The sequence below is a fragment of the Gymnogyps californianus genome, chromosome 3 (genome assembly GCF_018139145.2).
Source record: "Gymnogyps californianus isolate 813 chromosome 3, ASM1813914v2, whole genome shotgun sequence".
In the NCBI taxonomy this organism is placed as follows: domain Eukaryota; kingdom Metazoa; phylum Chordata; class Aves; order Accipitriformes; family Cathartidae; genus Gymnogyps; species Gymnogyps californianus.
The window spans coordinates 110,560,591-110,576,842 of record NC_059473.1 but is presented as its reverse complement, the minus strand read 5'-3'; the positions used below and the strand labels follow the sequence as shown (position 1 = coordinate 110,576,842).

Genomic DNA, 16,252 nt, shown 5'->3' with positions numbered 1-16,252 from the left:
TACTTGCTCACAGACATTGGAAGGGATCCTGACTTTTTCTTGGTGACTTTGGTTAAAACATACAGAAGCTCAAGTGGGGAGCTACATCACAAGAATGTATGTCTGTCTTCCCTTTTGTCTCTTTTTAAAGTTATGCTGGGATCTTTTCCGTACACCGGTGTTGCACTAGTTTAAAGGAATTAAAATAAATTACATGAAACATATATTTTTCATCTATTTGTGGGCCTCAGAAAACATAGTCCTGGGCATAGCTCACTTGAAAATTGAATGAAGTACTTTACTGTATAGTTGGATCAAGTCTAAACTTTCTATTTTTGTGCGATGTAGTCAGTATTTTTAAACTTTATTTTTTACTTTTTTTTTTCCTGCAGTACTATCAGGAAAAAAAAAAGTAGAGAGCTGATATAAGTCATAGCTTACTCCTATATACAGGAAATGGCCTCAACTTTAAGTAGAATTGACCATACGTAAATGTTTAAGCTAATAAGCTGGAAAGAAAATTGCGTTATTCCTAAATTAGTGTTTGTCAACCAAGGCAGAAAAGAGTACATGTAGCACAGAACTTCTTAAGTTATCAGTTCTAAAATTATTCTTATATACCCTCAATACAGTGACAATATACTGTTTTGTTGAAAATAACTTAAAATTACATATACTTTGAAGTAGTCCAACACTGATGAATGCTTGTCACATGAATCTGTGTGCAGGTACTAGCTCAGCTTTGTTAAAGTAGGCGTTTATTTGGAAGCTCTGTTTTTGTGTCTGTGTTACTGTACATGACAAGGTTTAAAGTATGGGGTGATATACAGTTGAAACTTGTGTGGTTTTTTGGCTCTAATAAGCATTACAAAAGCAATTATTGGTGAGTCATAAGCTGTTCTTACAATCAGTTTATTTGTTCATTTGTATTAAGTGCATACACAGGCTTACAGGCATGCTTACTTTTTTGCCTGCTGAAGACTAAAATACTTCTGTTTTGGCCTTTCTCTCTGGAATTTTATACTGCCCTTCTAAGGTATAATTGTTTTTAGTGTTTCACACTTTCAAATATTGACAAAGAGCTATATTCGTTACTTTGGAGTCATAAAGGTACTGTCATGAACACTACATACTGAGGTAAGTGATGAGAACCATATAATAGAAAATTTAGACTGAAAGACTGTTTCCTTCAGCATTTTCAATCATATTTCATTTCTCAGATTTTTGTAAGAAAAGTGTTTAAAAAAAAGAACAGCAACTGAAGAATAGGCTCTCCACAGTAGAAGTTTCTGAGAGAGGTCTTGGATACCTGTATGACACAACAGAGTGGGTTCAAATGCTTCTGTGGAAATGCCTGAATGTTATGCAAAAACGGCCTAAGTTCTAGGGATAGATGCCTTATTCAGACCAGTAAATGGTTCCTATCCTGTTGTTTTTAAGCATTCATTTGTGCTTAAGAAAAAAGCCTTTGAGCTGTTGGGGAAAAAACTCTGTTTATTTTTAGGAAATACAGGGTTTTTTATTATGTATGTTTCTGCTTTGTTCTTTAGATGCTCCTATGTTAGGGACCTTGAACTTCCAGTGATATAATCTATTCATTTTTGGTTTAAAACCTCATTCTCCCTCTGTGTAGCTGTAAAGGAAAGATTATAGTCCCATTTAGCAGCTCTTCAACTTGGTGCTTTTGCTCTCAGTATAGGACTATGCTGGACGTGTACATTTTACCACTGTCTAATGGCTTGACTACAAGTTGGATTCAAGTTCAGCTTCTCACAATTGCTGCTATTATGGATCATTGTGGAGATCATGGTTCTTATGGGGAAGGTCAGAGCAGTAGGCAAGTCTAACTGGGATTTCCTGGGTGGGGACAAGAAATTATGGTATGTGAAGACTTTTTTTGCAAAAGAGGAGCAAAATCTTTGATATCTTGGAAAAATAATAAACACCACACGCTTTATAGGCTATCAGCAGAGTTGGAGAACAGCTCTACACTGGTTCATGCCCAACATGAACCAGTGATCTCATGTTTTCATGATATCTGTATTACCGTACTTCAAATGAAGATTGAGTCTGTAGAGTTCAAGCCTATAATGGAGAATTAATCCCACGACTGGGAAGCAGTGGAGTAGCTGAAGTGGGCTCAAGGCATAATTAGAAATTATGAAAGAATTGTGGGATAATTGCCTTATTGGACAGATTTTTTTCATTGCTTTGTAGTTTGATGAATCGCAACCAACAAACAGGGGCTCACTCTGTTTCAGAGGATAGTCTTTGCAGTGAGAGCTAGGCACTTGAATGCGGTATGATCATTAAGCATTTCATGCTTGGGGGTTTTCCACGTGATTTAAGCTGTTAGTGGAAAACTGAGGCATTTAATTATTCTAGAAATAACATGAACTCTTTTAAAAGGGAGTTTTATTTCCAGAAAATCCCATAGAATCTGTACCTTATGACAGTGAAATAGTTTTAAATCAGTGAATTTTCTGAGTCATCCTATACTAACCAGTAAATGTAAGGCAAAGGCTAGGTATTGGTTCTCCTACCTATTTAGAACAAATCAAACCAAACTTCCACATTTAGACTAATGGTTACAATGCATATCATGTCACTTCGTATGTTGGAAGAGCATATGAACTTCTTGTGGTAATTGTGTGAAAGAGTGTGCAAAGACTATGTCTAGCAGCTAAGAATATGGAACGATTTGTGTTTTCCAGAAATTACTCAAAGCTGTAGCATATGCCATCTAAGTAATCGATGTACGCAGGAATTAAACTTCAATTTCTCAGTTCATTTACAGCTGCTTCTGAATGCAGAGTTTTTTTAGTCCTTATAGACAAATCCAAAGTGGAATACGTCAACAAATTTTACTCCTCCCTCATATATTGGCCATTGAGTCATAAAATTATTTACTCTATGCTGAATTTGGTGCAGTAGATGACTCAGAATCTTGTCATGTGCAGAAACACAAACCAAATAGTATGTTCTGTTTTGTTAAATAGCTGGGTAATACAGTTTTTTAAATGCTATGTATAGAAACATCAGAAACCTGTAATACAGCCATTATTTTGAGATTTCTGTGTGTTTTTCTTAAGAACTGGGTAATGAATTGAAAGCAGTGAGCACTGTAATTCTGCTTTCCTAAAGTCTGAAGGCTCTATTGGTTTCCATTATGTTGCCTTAAAATAGGATTAATAAGGAGATGAAAATCTTTGTTTCAAAACCTAACTCAAATTCACAGATAGGTCAAAACAAAATTTCACAATATTGGAAAAGCAGTTTGTACCTCCTAACTGTATTGCCAGTTGTAAGGTTCATAACTCTTAAATGCATGCTTGTGCATACACACACACACAGAGGTTTTGTTGCATCCTGGTGGGTAGCATGTGAATTTCAGGGAACACGTTTTTACAGCTGATTTTAAAACTTGAAAGATTGGAGCATATGGAGTCCTCTGTTGGAGGTATATTTATAATTTTGAGATCTCTGTATCTTCTAGAAGTGACTTTATTAAAAGCCTGAGTTCTCATTTGGACCCTTTACACTGATGTGCTGACTTTTGGAAACTTGGATAGTGTTTATTTTCTTGAAATTGGTTAGTAGAAAGGGATAAAAAGGAACCTGGTTCTAAAAATCGTAATTAAAGTTACCTGATATATGTGGAGGGGGGGAAAAAAGTATTTCTATTTTAAAAAAATATTTCTGATATTTGTTTTATGATAATTAACGTTGTCCTTTAAAATGGTATTTGTATTGAACAACATGCATTGATGTATTTTCAACAAAACAAAGCTCAAATATTGTCTGCTATAAAAATCTATTTCTAGATCTATAAAATTAGTATTTGTGGAAGCCTTCAGATTGGTTACCACAAATATGGGAAGTACTAGTGATGCTATTATGCATCACATTTTTTTCTTTTGGTACAGTTGTCTTCAGTATTATGAAACATTGTAAGTTTTACTGAGCATCTAATTTTGGATTTAGCAGGTCTGAGAGAGTGAAATTATCAGAATTATCCTTAAATGATCCTTTTCCCATACTCAGAACAGATGTTAGAGTGTAGCTACCAAAACCACTCCAACTCTGTTCCTCCAGAATACCATGCCAGAGCACCCATTGGCACTGAGGGATTTTGAAGAACTCCAGAACTTTTGATTGAATTCTGTTCAATGCAAAAAGTAAAGAAAGCTATTAGTAATTGCTATTTTTCACTTTATTAAACTCAACTAGAGGATGTGTTTTGTTGAAATAAGTTTTATTTTATTATTACATTTTGATTTGTGTAATTGTTTGTCCCTTTTTTGTTACATTTTTTTTTTTCCATAGCCATTCTTTGCCCCATATCTTTACATGCCAAGGTATTACCCTGGCAGTTCTCATCTCATCTCACGTCCACCACTAAAAACGAGTTTGTCCAGAGATCAGAACAATGGCCTAGTAAGTATTTTGAAGGATAATTCAAATACTAACCTAGACAATAAATATAGCAAGTAATGAAAATGAAGGTTATTAATGATGATTCAGTATTAGACAAGTACAAGCTCTATATTACAAATAGTTTAAGCAAAGGTGTTATTAACATGTAATGTAAAATGTGTTTTGTTTTAACTTTAGAAATTACTTAGAGAGGAAAACCAATTCTAACATCCAGGTATCAAGATTAGAGGAGTATGACCTGTAGTATTGGCAGGAAAATATTTTAATGAAAATGCCAGCTATACTACAGTAAAGAAATTGATAATAGCGTAATATTGTAAGAAAAGAGTGCTACTTGTAAATTTATCTTCAAATTTTATAAGCTAAAGTAACATCCTTTTATGTTGTAGAGAATACTAGAAATTGGAAGGCCAAAGTAAAAAGTTAAAAGGAATGTTTTAAATATTTAAGTAAAACAAAATACATTTTATCTTAAGTATGCATCAGTTACAGCTTGGTTTTGTAAGTACGTATAATTGAACTTTACCCATTAAAAAGGAAAAACAAGAAGACTTTTCTAGCTTCCTGTAGACAATAAAATTCCTATTTAACAGTATGTATTTTACTGACAGATGGCTGTTCAAATGGAATTAAGAACTAAGGAAAGCTAAAAAAGTAAAAGCCTCACTTGTCAATCAGTTTATTTCTAGGACATTGATACAATGAGCAAAGCTATTAAAAGGTGGTAAAATCTTTAATCACAAGGAGAACAAATGTGTTTCTGTTGAATTATGTATTATTACAAGATCATTCTCATTCAGTGTTTACTTCATATTTTTTCTTAAGCTCTTGATCTTTTTACCCAAACCATAATATTTTGTTGTTGTTAGGATGTTATCAAGGAGGATGCTGATGAGGGGCTTCCTTCACCCACAGACCCCTCAATGGTAAATGAGTAGTCATGTGGTGTGGAAATTTTAGCATCTCATTGCTTTTTCAGCAGTAATGAGTCTGCATTAATCATAACTGCAGTTCACTAACACTGCATCAGTGGCTTTGGTGGGCAAATAGAATAGTTGAAAACTAATGTAGTTCGTGAATGAATTTAAGAGCTAATATTTGACTTATAAGATGTATTAGATTTTTCCCCTGTAGTTTTCCCCTTGCCTTTTTCAGTAGCTGTGGTGAGCTTTCAGTAAAAAGAGTGTTGTGGTAGCTAAACAGAGTGAAGAATGACAGCTGGTCATTCAGCGCTTAGATTTTAGAATGAAGTAACTGTGTTTTTTCTCCTTTAGTCAGCTCTCTCACCTGATCCATACTTCTTTAGTTGGTGACATAAAGCTATTGCAGTTAACATAGTATAAAGCAACTTTTGATAGAAACTTTAAAAAAAAAAAGTTGCTGGTCATAAGCTTATTCTTGAGTCAGAATGCTAACATCTACCTTTTCCATGACTTGTTGTTGTTTTATCCTAAGTATTCACACAAAGATGTCTTCTTTATGGGTATCTGTTTTAACTCTAACTGTGGGAATCGATGGAAAATCATGGTTTATTGCCAAAGCAAAGAGGTTAATATGATTGTCATCATTCTCTTAATACTTGCTTCCAGTAGTTGTTGGCAACAGTTATAGTTTGATCTCGGTTATTTTTTCTTCTAGTAAATGATTGCAAAAATGTCTTTCCATTGTTGTGCAATGAAAAAAACCCCACACAAATTCCAGAACCATATTTAACTGCACATAACCTTCACTGAGCACCCATGTATGGGCGATGCAATGTTACCTCTTCGAGGTCATCAGTTACCTTGTATGAAAGGATGACTTCGGAGTAAGTTTTTCTGGTAGTATGTTTTTGGAGATGCTGATGCCTTCCCTGTGTTTGATTCCTTATCTCAGTATCCCATTCTCTTCCCAGTCCTTTGCAGCATGTCAGTGCAAGGAGAAAAAGTAGGGACTTTTAAGAAAGTAGCAGAGTGATGGCTGAAGTATGTGTGTATCTGTGAGTGTGAGAAGGGATACAGGACTGGAAAAGTGGGATTTAGTCTCAGGGCAAAGTAGTGAATGACCTCCAGCAGCAGACCCAGACCTGGTTGCTCTTCTGCTTGCCGCTCTGAGTGTGTATCTTAAGCACACATAGGCTGCAGTTTCAAGCAGCAATTTAAAAGACTCATGTAAGTTATGTAGTCTGTTGGCTGTAGGTAAGAAAATACAGGACTTAGAACATTAAAAAGAAACTTTGTTTGAAATAACAATAATGGAGGATTTTATTAGATCTGTTTTTGAGTTTAATTTATACTGCCGTGAATCTGTGTAGTACAGCACATCAGATCATACACTTTTCTAAGACTTAGCAATATTTAACCTATAGTGTAAATCTAAAATTTTGAATTTTTTAAAATCTCTTGGGTAGTTTGCGAGAATGTTGTTAGTATGGTATTAGAATAGAATAGAATAGACTGTTCCAGTTGGAAGGGATGTACAATGATCATCTAGTCCAACTGCCTGACCACTTCAGGGCTGACCAGAAGTTAAAGCATGTTGTTAAGGGCATTGTCCAAATGCCTCTTAAACACTGACAGGCTTGGGACATCCACCACCTCCCTAGGAAGCCTGTTCCAGTGTTTGACCACCCTCTCAGTAAAGAAGAGTGTGTGCCTGACAGGATACCTCATCAGGGTTTCATCTATTCTAAAAACACCTCTTTTGTCGACTTTATTGAAATGTCTTTGAAAGGAAACAGTATTATACTTGTTTTAGGTACTGCAATTATCCAGAGGTGATGGGTACAATAATTTCATCCAGCTATTTAGGTAGCTCTTAATTGATGGGTCATTGCCACTATATAAATAATACAGCTTTTACTTATTAAATGGATTGGTGCATGCAAAGTAATGAAATAAACTAAAAAACTGTACAAAGTAGTTAATGAGCACCAAGATGTGTAACTGGTTTGATGATTGAAAACAAGAGGAGCGTGTAGAATCAAAATTTGTCTTTCATGCAAATCTGGGAAGGAGCCAGAAATGTTGCAATTTTACATCTGTGTAAAATAGAGAATAATCATTCTTTTGAATGTTCTAAGTCTTACAGGGCAAAACCCAGTTTCTTCAGGAGTATCAATTTTTTTAATGCAGATCATCATTGCTACTCATTGTATGAGTTGGCAGAGCTGTGTTGAGGCTGTTACATGATCTAGTTAAGGCCCTGCCGTTGTTGTCAGTCTGACACTGGAGGTGACCAAGTTATGAAATTTCATATCCTAATCATTAGTCCTGTAAAATCACTGTAAGTCTAGGTTAGCATAGTGGAAATCAGAAATACTTTGAGAGCGGTCATCCTGTATCAATAATTTGACTTCTGCCACCTTCTATATTTGGATTCTGTTGCTGATGATAAAACTTGTCTATCTCAGACTGTAGTTTACTGTTCTTCACTGAATGGATCAAAACATTAGATGTCAAACCGCTGAGTTTACCCATACCATCTATGTAGTTGTATCAACATGAAGGTGCAGTGCAGATTTTAGGGTATCGGCTTAAATGGCTAATGAAAATAAGCTTGACTTAACATGTCAACCTTGGCACAGCTGTGGTGGAGGCAAACATCCATTTCTGCTGACTTTACTATACAAATGGTTATTTCTGACAGGAACTGCAAAAACTTCTAGAGTGCTCTTCTGAAGAGTACCATTGGATTGTAGTGTTACCAATATCTGTTCATGGTGTCCCCTATTATGTTAGAAATCAAACTAGCATTAGCAGTGGTTATCTGTCATAAACTTAATTGTGTGCTTTAGTTTACATTGTTGATTATGACTTGTTAGGATGCAGCTTATTGCAATATAATTACTTTGTTTAAATACATTTTTCATACTGCATTGAATATATAATACCTTAAGATGTAGTATGTGTGCTTTGAGTGAGAACTAACATGGCCCAGAGCATGTAGTGTAGATCAACGTACAATACTCTTCAAGAAACTGGGAGTGCTTTTCAAAAGTTTGAGCCTGAATGAAAGTGTGTGGCATGGAAGTTTTCTTATATGGATTTTCCAGGTGCTTCTATGTAACATTTTTGTGCTTTGAATATTTGTTCTTAAAAGAAGTACCTTTTCAGTTCTGTGGGTAGTGGTGGTTTGCTTTTTTGGGGGGTGGGGAGGTGGTGTGTGCTTAGATACAAGGTTTCAAAGTTATTTGAGATACATTGATGGTATAATGTGATCTTGAAATGGCTGGAGAATGGTTAAAAGCAGGATTTTCCATCAGAAACATAATGTAAAACTTTTATGCAAACAAAATACAGCAAGTGTTACTTTTTCACAAGTGCAAAATGGAGTATTCCGCTCATAGGAAAATAGTATTTGTATAGCATATACTAAATGTATATTCTGAAGGTCTATCTTAAAAGTTTCATCACATTATGAAAATATCCCGTTTCTGTCCTAACACTGATTTCCTCTGTTTACTTCAAAGCACGTCATCTGTATGTTCAACCTTTCTGATGTTGCTTTAAGCTGTTGTTTCTTTTCATTCTGTTTTGTCCTTTTCTCAAAGCTGTGTAAGTCTGGGTTAAACAAAAACAGACAGGTACAGCCACCTTCTTTGAATTATCATTCACTTATTTCAGAGTCATTTCAGAAGCTATCATACTGGTGCTTCATGCTGGGCTGTCTGTAAACTAATGCTCATTACTAGCCTTGAGGTTTGTTTTGACAAGCTGCTTTTAGCTTTTGCATGGCAAATACTTTTCAGACTAATGTTCTCTAAGCACCTCTAACAAAACCACTAAGGCTGAAAAATGTGTCAGTTTAAGTACAGTTTTAATTCACTTACATGATGACAGTATCCCTAAAGCTGTTACATTACTTATTCTTTGGAGGGTGCTTTTTATAAAGAATGATTTGGATTAATGTGCATCTATTTCAGACAGTTCACACTTTAACAAAAATAGTCTAAATATTTTAGCGCTTTTCCGTATTTTTTTATACACAGAAGAGAGTTTCTAAACTAACTCTTAATGCATGCAGAAAGAATGACTTGTTCTTGATTGTTAAAAAAATATTTTGATCTGAAGGAGAACTGTTAAATTAGAAGTGTTTAAAACTTTTCTTCATTTATTTGTAGATATGAGATAGATAATGTATTGAATAGATTTAGAGAACAAAGGCAATTGCTTACACACATTGCTTAGGGATCATTTATTTTAGTAGTGCCACAATGTAATTTTGGCTATAATGGTTTCTTTTATTTTAATTGATAAGCTTTCTTTGAAAAAATAATTAAGATTTGAATTAACTTAATAACTTTTCTTCATTGATGTATTCCCTAACTCATAAATAGTGTGTAAATAGTGTGTTTATGGGGAAATAATAGACAAAACTGGTATTCTGAAGAAAAACTCGAAGTGATTTTTTAAAGAGGAAAAATAGAGATGTACATAAAAGAAGTATATGATAAATAGTTTATGGATGAAGCTTCTTCCTGTCATCTTCATCAGTTTGATGGTTGGCTTATATGCTTAACATGATAAAGATTTTAGCTGTGCTAAAAATCAGACTAGATTAAGACCTAAATTTCCTCCTTTAGATGCCTAATGTGATAACTAATTAGGTATTGTAGGCACCTAATTAGGAAGACATTGCAGAATCTGAAAAGTAACTCTTGTCCTCGGAAGTAATACAAGCCCCTAAGTTAGGTGCCTAGACTGTAGTGGAATTATAATGCTTAATTTTTATGCAATAATTTAGGTAGACTACCTACCCAGAAAATGGGGTATATCTTATGTTTGTTTAGTGTCCAGTTGACATCACATTAAAAAAAAAAATAAATGGTCAAAGGAACAAAGATTAGTGCCCCAGCTCTGTTTTCAGGCAAGTGTGCGAACTACTAGGCTTAGTTTCCCCACAGCCTCCTGTAGTGTTCTCGAGTGAAGTTGATAGTTTGCCAGTTTTAAGTCTGTTTCAAGCACATCTGGCAAAGAACGTCGGGGGAATTACATGTAATAGCATCTAAACTTTGAAACTCAGAGTAGCTTAGGTGGGGAGCGTGCCTACCTCCCCAGATCAGGATATCTCCAATAACAATAAGTTAGAAATAACTCTGAGGTTAAATACTAGTAGATAATGGGTTTTTGGCTTGCTGCCTTGGAATTAATAGTTGAATAAATTCTTCTTAAATATCCTGGGTTAGATAATTCAGATATGGTTAATGCCATTCTGTGTGATAATGCTTGGCTTTCGTAAGCAATATATTTGGATCTATTAATTTATATTAATTTTGAAAGATTAAATAACTTTGAAGTAATTAAATAAAAATGGAAAAAAGGTACTGTGACTATAAAAACAGTCTTCATTGGTGATTTTAGGAATATAGTCAAACTTGATTAACTGAACTCTGGATAGTCAAAATGCACATCTACATCCCAGGGTTTACGCATGTGGTGATAAGCTCTGAAGCTTTAGAAGCACTTTTGCATCCTCCAAAAATGAGCTTCATTTGATGCATGGTCTACAGTGCTGAAACCAAAACTTCATGTTCAGAAAAAGGGGAGGGTGCAACCTCCCTCCCAGGAGGAGGGCATACAAGTATTTCATAGCTGATAGAACTGGTTCTGATTTTGCTGTTAGGAATTTGGAATCAGTAGTGTAACTGTTTAGAGCTTTGCACTTTGCTCCTACTTAATGCACAGGTCCCCAGCCAGGGAGAATGTGGGTTTTTCTGAGAACATAACTGTCTTAGTATACTGACTACCTGCAGATGCATTTGTTTTGTTTTTCCACGCTGTCTTTGAAATTCCCAGAGGCTGGCAACATTAACAGGACAACTTCTATGTTACAGATCTGAGTTGTGAATAATTTCTACCTAAATCTTGCCAAAGTTCAAGATCCATGAGGCATCCTCATACTATCTTGGAGGGCAGTGGCAGTGCTGCTCTGTGTTTCTGTACTGTGGTACACAGCCCCTTGGCTGATCTTGCATAAATGGAGCTGAAGGAGCCTCTGGAAAATGGACAGATGTTGCTAAAATTACCCAATGAATCCAAGTAATTGAGGAGTTATGTTTTAGGTTGTCTTTGTCTGATACTAAACCAGGAGTTTTTAAGACAGGAAAATCTAAGTTGTGTCTGTATTATTTAAAAAAAAACCAAAACAAACCCAAAACCAAACTAATTATTAAAATCAGGGGGAAGCTCTGAGTAAAGGTGCATTTGAAATTGATTAACCCTTACTTAATATTTCTGATTTTTATGTTGCTTTTCTTAAATAACGTTATTTAAGAGAGTTATTTTCTCACATAGGCAGGACTCAAGATGCTATGTTTTTTCTCATATAAATACCTATAATAAATGTTTCCCAATATATAGATATTCTGATAGTAATTAAAAATGCCTGTGCATTCTTATTCCCATCTCTTAATTTTAAAGTGTAGTTGAACACAGCTTGATTTGTGTTTAGTGTATATTGTGAAATTCTGGGTGTACTGAGTATTTGAACAAATCTTATGTACACATTTTCTCACTTCTTACAGGGAGCAGGAACAGGCACGGGATCGACCGCAGGAGTATCACATGTGTGTCTGAGCACAATGAGTGTGGAAGCTGTGTGTGAGAAGCTAAAGCAGATAGATGGTCTGGACCAGAGCATGCTACCTCAGTACTCTGCAACTATAAGAAAGGTCTCAGCTGAATTTCATTAATGTATTTAGTACCTAAACATGGAGATACACAAGGAAAAGGAAATACTTAGTTGCCTCATTTATTGAAAATGTTTATTGAAACACATCAAATGTCAAACCAACATCCTAACTTCTATGTGTGCTAAGTTTGGAGGACATTTTAATGCAAGCATATATTTTTCAGAGAAAATGCTCTTTCTCAAAAAGGAAAAACAGACTCAAAAATATAAATGCTGATGAGACTCGTTATTTTGAGAAAAGAAGCAAGAAAAACGATTTCAAAATTGCCATGTGTAGATAAATAGGGTTGCAAATGTGTTCTGTATCCAGGTAGCAACATCCCCCCCCCCCCCCCCCCCCCCATGAGAAATTGGCACATCTCTTCTGTTTTAAATGAGTGGTGAAGATGGTTCCATTTCTCTCTTATCACATTCCACATCTATTTGCTTCAGAAAAAGGCCACTGTACATTTTTCTGTTACTGCTCTTTTCTCTGAGACATTAGCACAGAATCATTTTTGTCTTTATTCCTTTTTTCCCACTGCTCTGTGTGCTCCTTTTACGAAGAAAGAAGGGAAAAATATGAAGGTTGTCATTAGTGAATGTTTTTGCTGAGCTTGCTTTGTCCCGGTACCTATTGTATCTTAAAAAATACAGGGAAGATGTTGATTCAAGGATTAAGAGACAGGTTTATCATAGGAAGCTTCAGCAATGTTGCTTAAAGCATGAAGTAGGATGTCAGATTGCAGCTCATGAAGTGTAGCTGCAAAAAATTCCAGTTGCTTCAGTGGCTCTAGAGTGCTAAAGGAATGTGCTTATCAGTTATCTCTAATGAGATTCCTCTTATTTATATTCTTGCATTTCTTACTGCAAGTGATATCATGTAAAAAGGAAGAATGAAAATGGCTCAGCCTCATCTTTTTCCTGGTTTGATTAAGACCATCTGCTGGGATATGGGAACAAAACCACTGAGATCCCTCAGACTGAGCAGAGCTCTCAACTTGGGTCTTCCATTTTGTCGCTACTCTCCTAAGACATGGTTCCTCTTTTACATTCTGTCTGTCCACTGATACATGGTATAAAGAGAAATACCTCTCATTGTTATGTAATGAAAATGGTTCTGTACTGAATTTGGTGCTGTTGAAAGTTAAGCACTACATAAACATGCCTAACATACAGAATCACCTTCCTGGAATACAGATGGTGTTTAGGCACTTCTGTGTTGATCTCTGAATGATGATGAAAATTAGAAAGAAGTCTAGTCTTCTGTCCCCGGGTATTCCTGATGATGGGAGGAGTGTAAGCCTGTATTTATGCAGGGAGGGAACTTGATGGAGGTAGTACTTGATCTTAAATGCCTCAAGCAAGGGGTCAGATGATGCCTGGGACTTAATTGTCTGATTACCTTCAGATACTTGGGCATCTGCAGTCCGTTTGTGTTCTGAGTCTGAGAAATCTAGGCAGATGAATGTGGTTTATTGTCTGTGAAATTTTCTGCCACTGATGTGTTGTTTCCTTATGTCTATTTATAGAACACAATCATATTGCCTTTCATATACACATTTTTTGATGGGTTTACTATTTTCATTTTTTTCATGACACATAGGTTCTTCTTGTCCATCAGCAATCATCAATAAATATTATTTTATAAAAACACATGTTTATTATATAGGATTGGACTTAAGAGTGATGTTGGGGAGTTTCACTAGTAGTCCCCATCAACATATCCAATTTTAATTACCTTTTTAGTCTGTTACTGCCACGCCATAAGTCTTGTATCGGTGATCTACATTGTTTAGTTTTATTGTTTTAGGCAAACATAAATGGCCGTGTCTTGGCTCAGTGCAACATTGATGAACTGAAAAAAGAAATGAATATGAATTTTGGTGACTGGCACCTGTTCAGGAGCACGGTAAGACTTTCTCTTCAGTATTCAGGTCATCATAAATTAGTCTTTTTCATTATGAACCTTATCTTTTTTTCTTTCCTGTTGCTTTCTTGTTATCGTCATCTTTAAGATGATAAGTATCGTCTTAAAACATGCATGCATTTATTATTTTGTTACTTTGTCTTTTTGTCTTGAGCACTTTAACGAAGAACTGGTTGCCTGTGGATTTGCATCTTAATTGATTGTGAACTCTGAAGTTTTGCCTCCTCTTTTTGTAAGATCTATTTTTCCTGTATGGGTTCCCTTTTCCCTTTTAAAATTTGCCTATTTTAATGAAATTGTCAGAACTTAATTCTCTTTGAAGCCTCTGTCCTTCTGTTAAAAGTTAGTCAGGGAGTTTAAAGTATATTAGTGCGAGGAAGTGGACAGCCAGGACAGCCGGTGGGCAGCCGTGTTAGGGATGCATGGCACACAATTGCATAAGCATAATTTTTAAAGAAAGTTAAGCTAAAAATCAAGCCAATGAGATAAATGTACAATATTCGATTGACACATACTTGTATAATGCAAGAATGCTGCATTGAATACTATTATTGAAGCATATATATAGATATCTTATTTCCCCCATTTCCTTCCTCCTGGTTTGAGAGTAAATGACAGTTTTACAGTGAGGGTTATGCATCACAGAGAACTGTGTTTTCTCTGAAGTATTTTTAGTATATTGCCAGTTTTCTTTCTGAAAATTACAGTATGTCTCTGAACTGCTAAATCAGTCTTGAAAACACTGAGAATTACAAGATGAGATTTATTGTTAGGTTCAGGTTGATTAAACTATAAAATGGAAGTGTTTGGTTTTGCTTTTAAATTTGTAATTTATCACTTACTTAGTTTTACAAGAATTTAAGTGTTTTGTGGCATATGAGTTCTTTTAAGGTTTCAGCAGTAATAAGAATGATTGGTAAATACAAAAAAAATCTTAAAATGTGATTTGCAGTGAAGACATTGAATGCACTAGATCTGTGAACAGATTTTTCTTCATACTTTTCCATGATCACAACCACATATGCAAGTACACTTTTACAGTTGTGAGTTCCTTGTTCCTATTTTTAATAGAATTCTTCTTTAACAATCTTGAGAACTTTTTCTATTTATATAATTACATTTATACTGTCTCCTTTTGTGTATTAAGATACTTGAAATGAGAAATTCAGAAAATCAGGCTGTTCAGGAAGATCCTCGTGGAACAACTGAGCATGTTACCACTGCGATTCCTCATAATGAACTTACTCGTCGTCCTGGGCATAACACTGAGTTGCCTCACACTGAGCTTACAGGTCTTTCTGGTCAAGCTCCCTACACGCTTAACTTCAGCTTTGAAGAACTCAACGCAATTGGTCTTGATGAAGCTCCTCCACGCCATAGTAACTTAAGTTGGCAGGTATTTAATAGAGAAATGTATTCTGCTTGCTTACCTGTATGGTAAAGGGGTTTTTCTATTCTTGGATACAGAGAGGTCAAGAAATAAGTCTACTGTGACAGTTCAAGAACTTTCAGTTCTCAGTCTTGGCAAAGACCAGTTTTGCAGAGATGTAAACTCTAATCACACTCTCTGAGTCCAAGACTTTGTCCTTGCCATCTGAAAACTATTCATCTGTTTGAGTAATCACTCTTCAAAAGAAAAAAATCAAAGCTATCATGCTTTTCTCATCTTGCTTAGGGTGGCATCCTGCAAGATTTCTGTTTATCGTAGTGTTCAGACTTTGTGTGTGAAATATTTTAGCTATGTGTTAGCCGGATGTTATGCTATTCAAAGGATTACAGATACATTTATTAGGTTTTTTCAAACAGACAACTACAGTGCTCCATGACATCAGAGCCTTGTCCTGACACTGCATAATCTATTCATAGACTCTAGAGCTGACATCCTTCTCTAACTACAGTTTCTGTCATAGGTTATGGTCAGTTTTCTTTTGTATCTTATGAAATCACCCGAAATGTGTGATTTTTTTTTTTTTTTTGTCCTCTTTAAGAAATAAGACAAATCAGTTGATATCTAAGTAGTGATTAGCATTTTTAAAAAAACCAAACCACACCAAAACCTGAACATTTAGCAGCTTTCTCATCTCTGGTTTTAGAAGTCTAAATTAGAAAATCTTGAAGGTGCATCAAAATAGGAAGACACCCCAAGTTACTAGCTGTAGGTGATATTTTTAATATTCAAAATTGTTGCTGAAAAGAGGCTTGAGATGTATATCCCAGAGATAGATTTCTATCCCTGATACCTCTGTGTGTGTGTGT

General features: G+C 35.3%; 1 protein-coding gene across 3 annotated transcripts in view; it reads left to right on the top strand.

Annotated features, from left to right (window-relative positions):
* The window catches only part of KIDINS220 (kinase D interacting substrate 220), a 79,600-nt gene that overhangs the window by 59,010 nt on the left and 4,338 nt on the right, over positions 1–16,252 (top strand). The window contains exons 25-30 of one of the 3 annotated variants that reach the window (XM_050893619.1): positions 4,306–4,416; positions 5,286–5,342; positions 8,948–8,980; positions 11,921–12,067; positions 13,880–13,978; positions 15,144–15,392. In XM_050893619.1, coding sequence (XP_050749576.1) covers positions 4,306–4,416; positions 5,286–5,342; positions 8,948–8,980; positions 11,921–12,067; positions 13,880–13,978; positions 15,144–15,392 — 696 coding nt within the window. The remainder of the gene's footprint in view (positions 1–4,305; positions 4,417–5,285; positions 5,343–8,947; positions 8,981–11,920; positions 12,068–13,879; positions 13,979–15,143; positions 15,393–16,252) is intronic. The other 2 variants (XM_050893620.1, XM_050893621.1) reach the window with 2 other exon arrangements.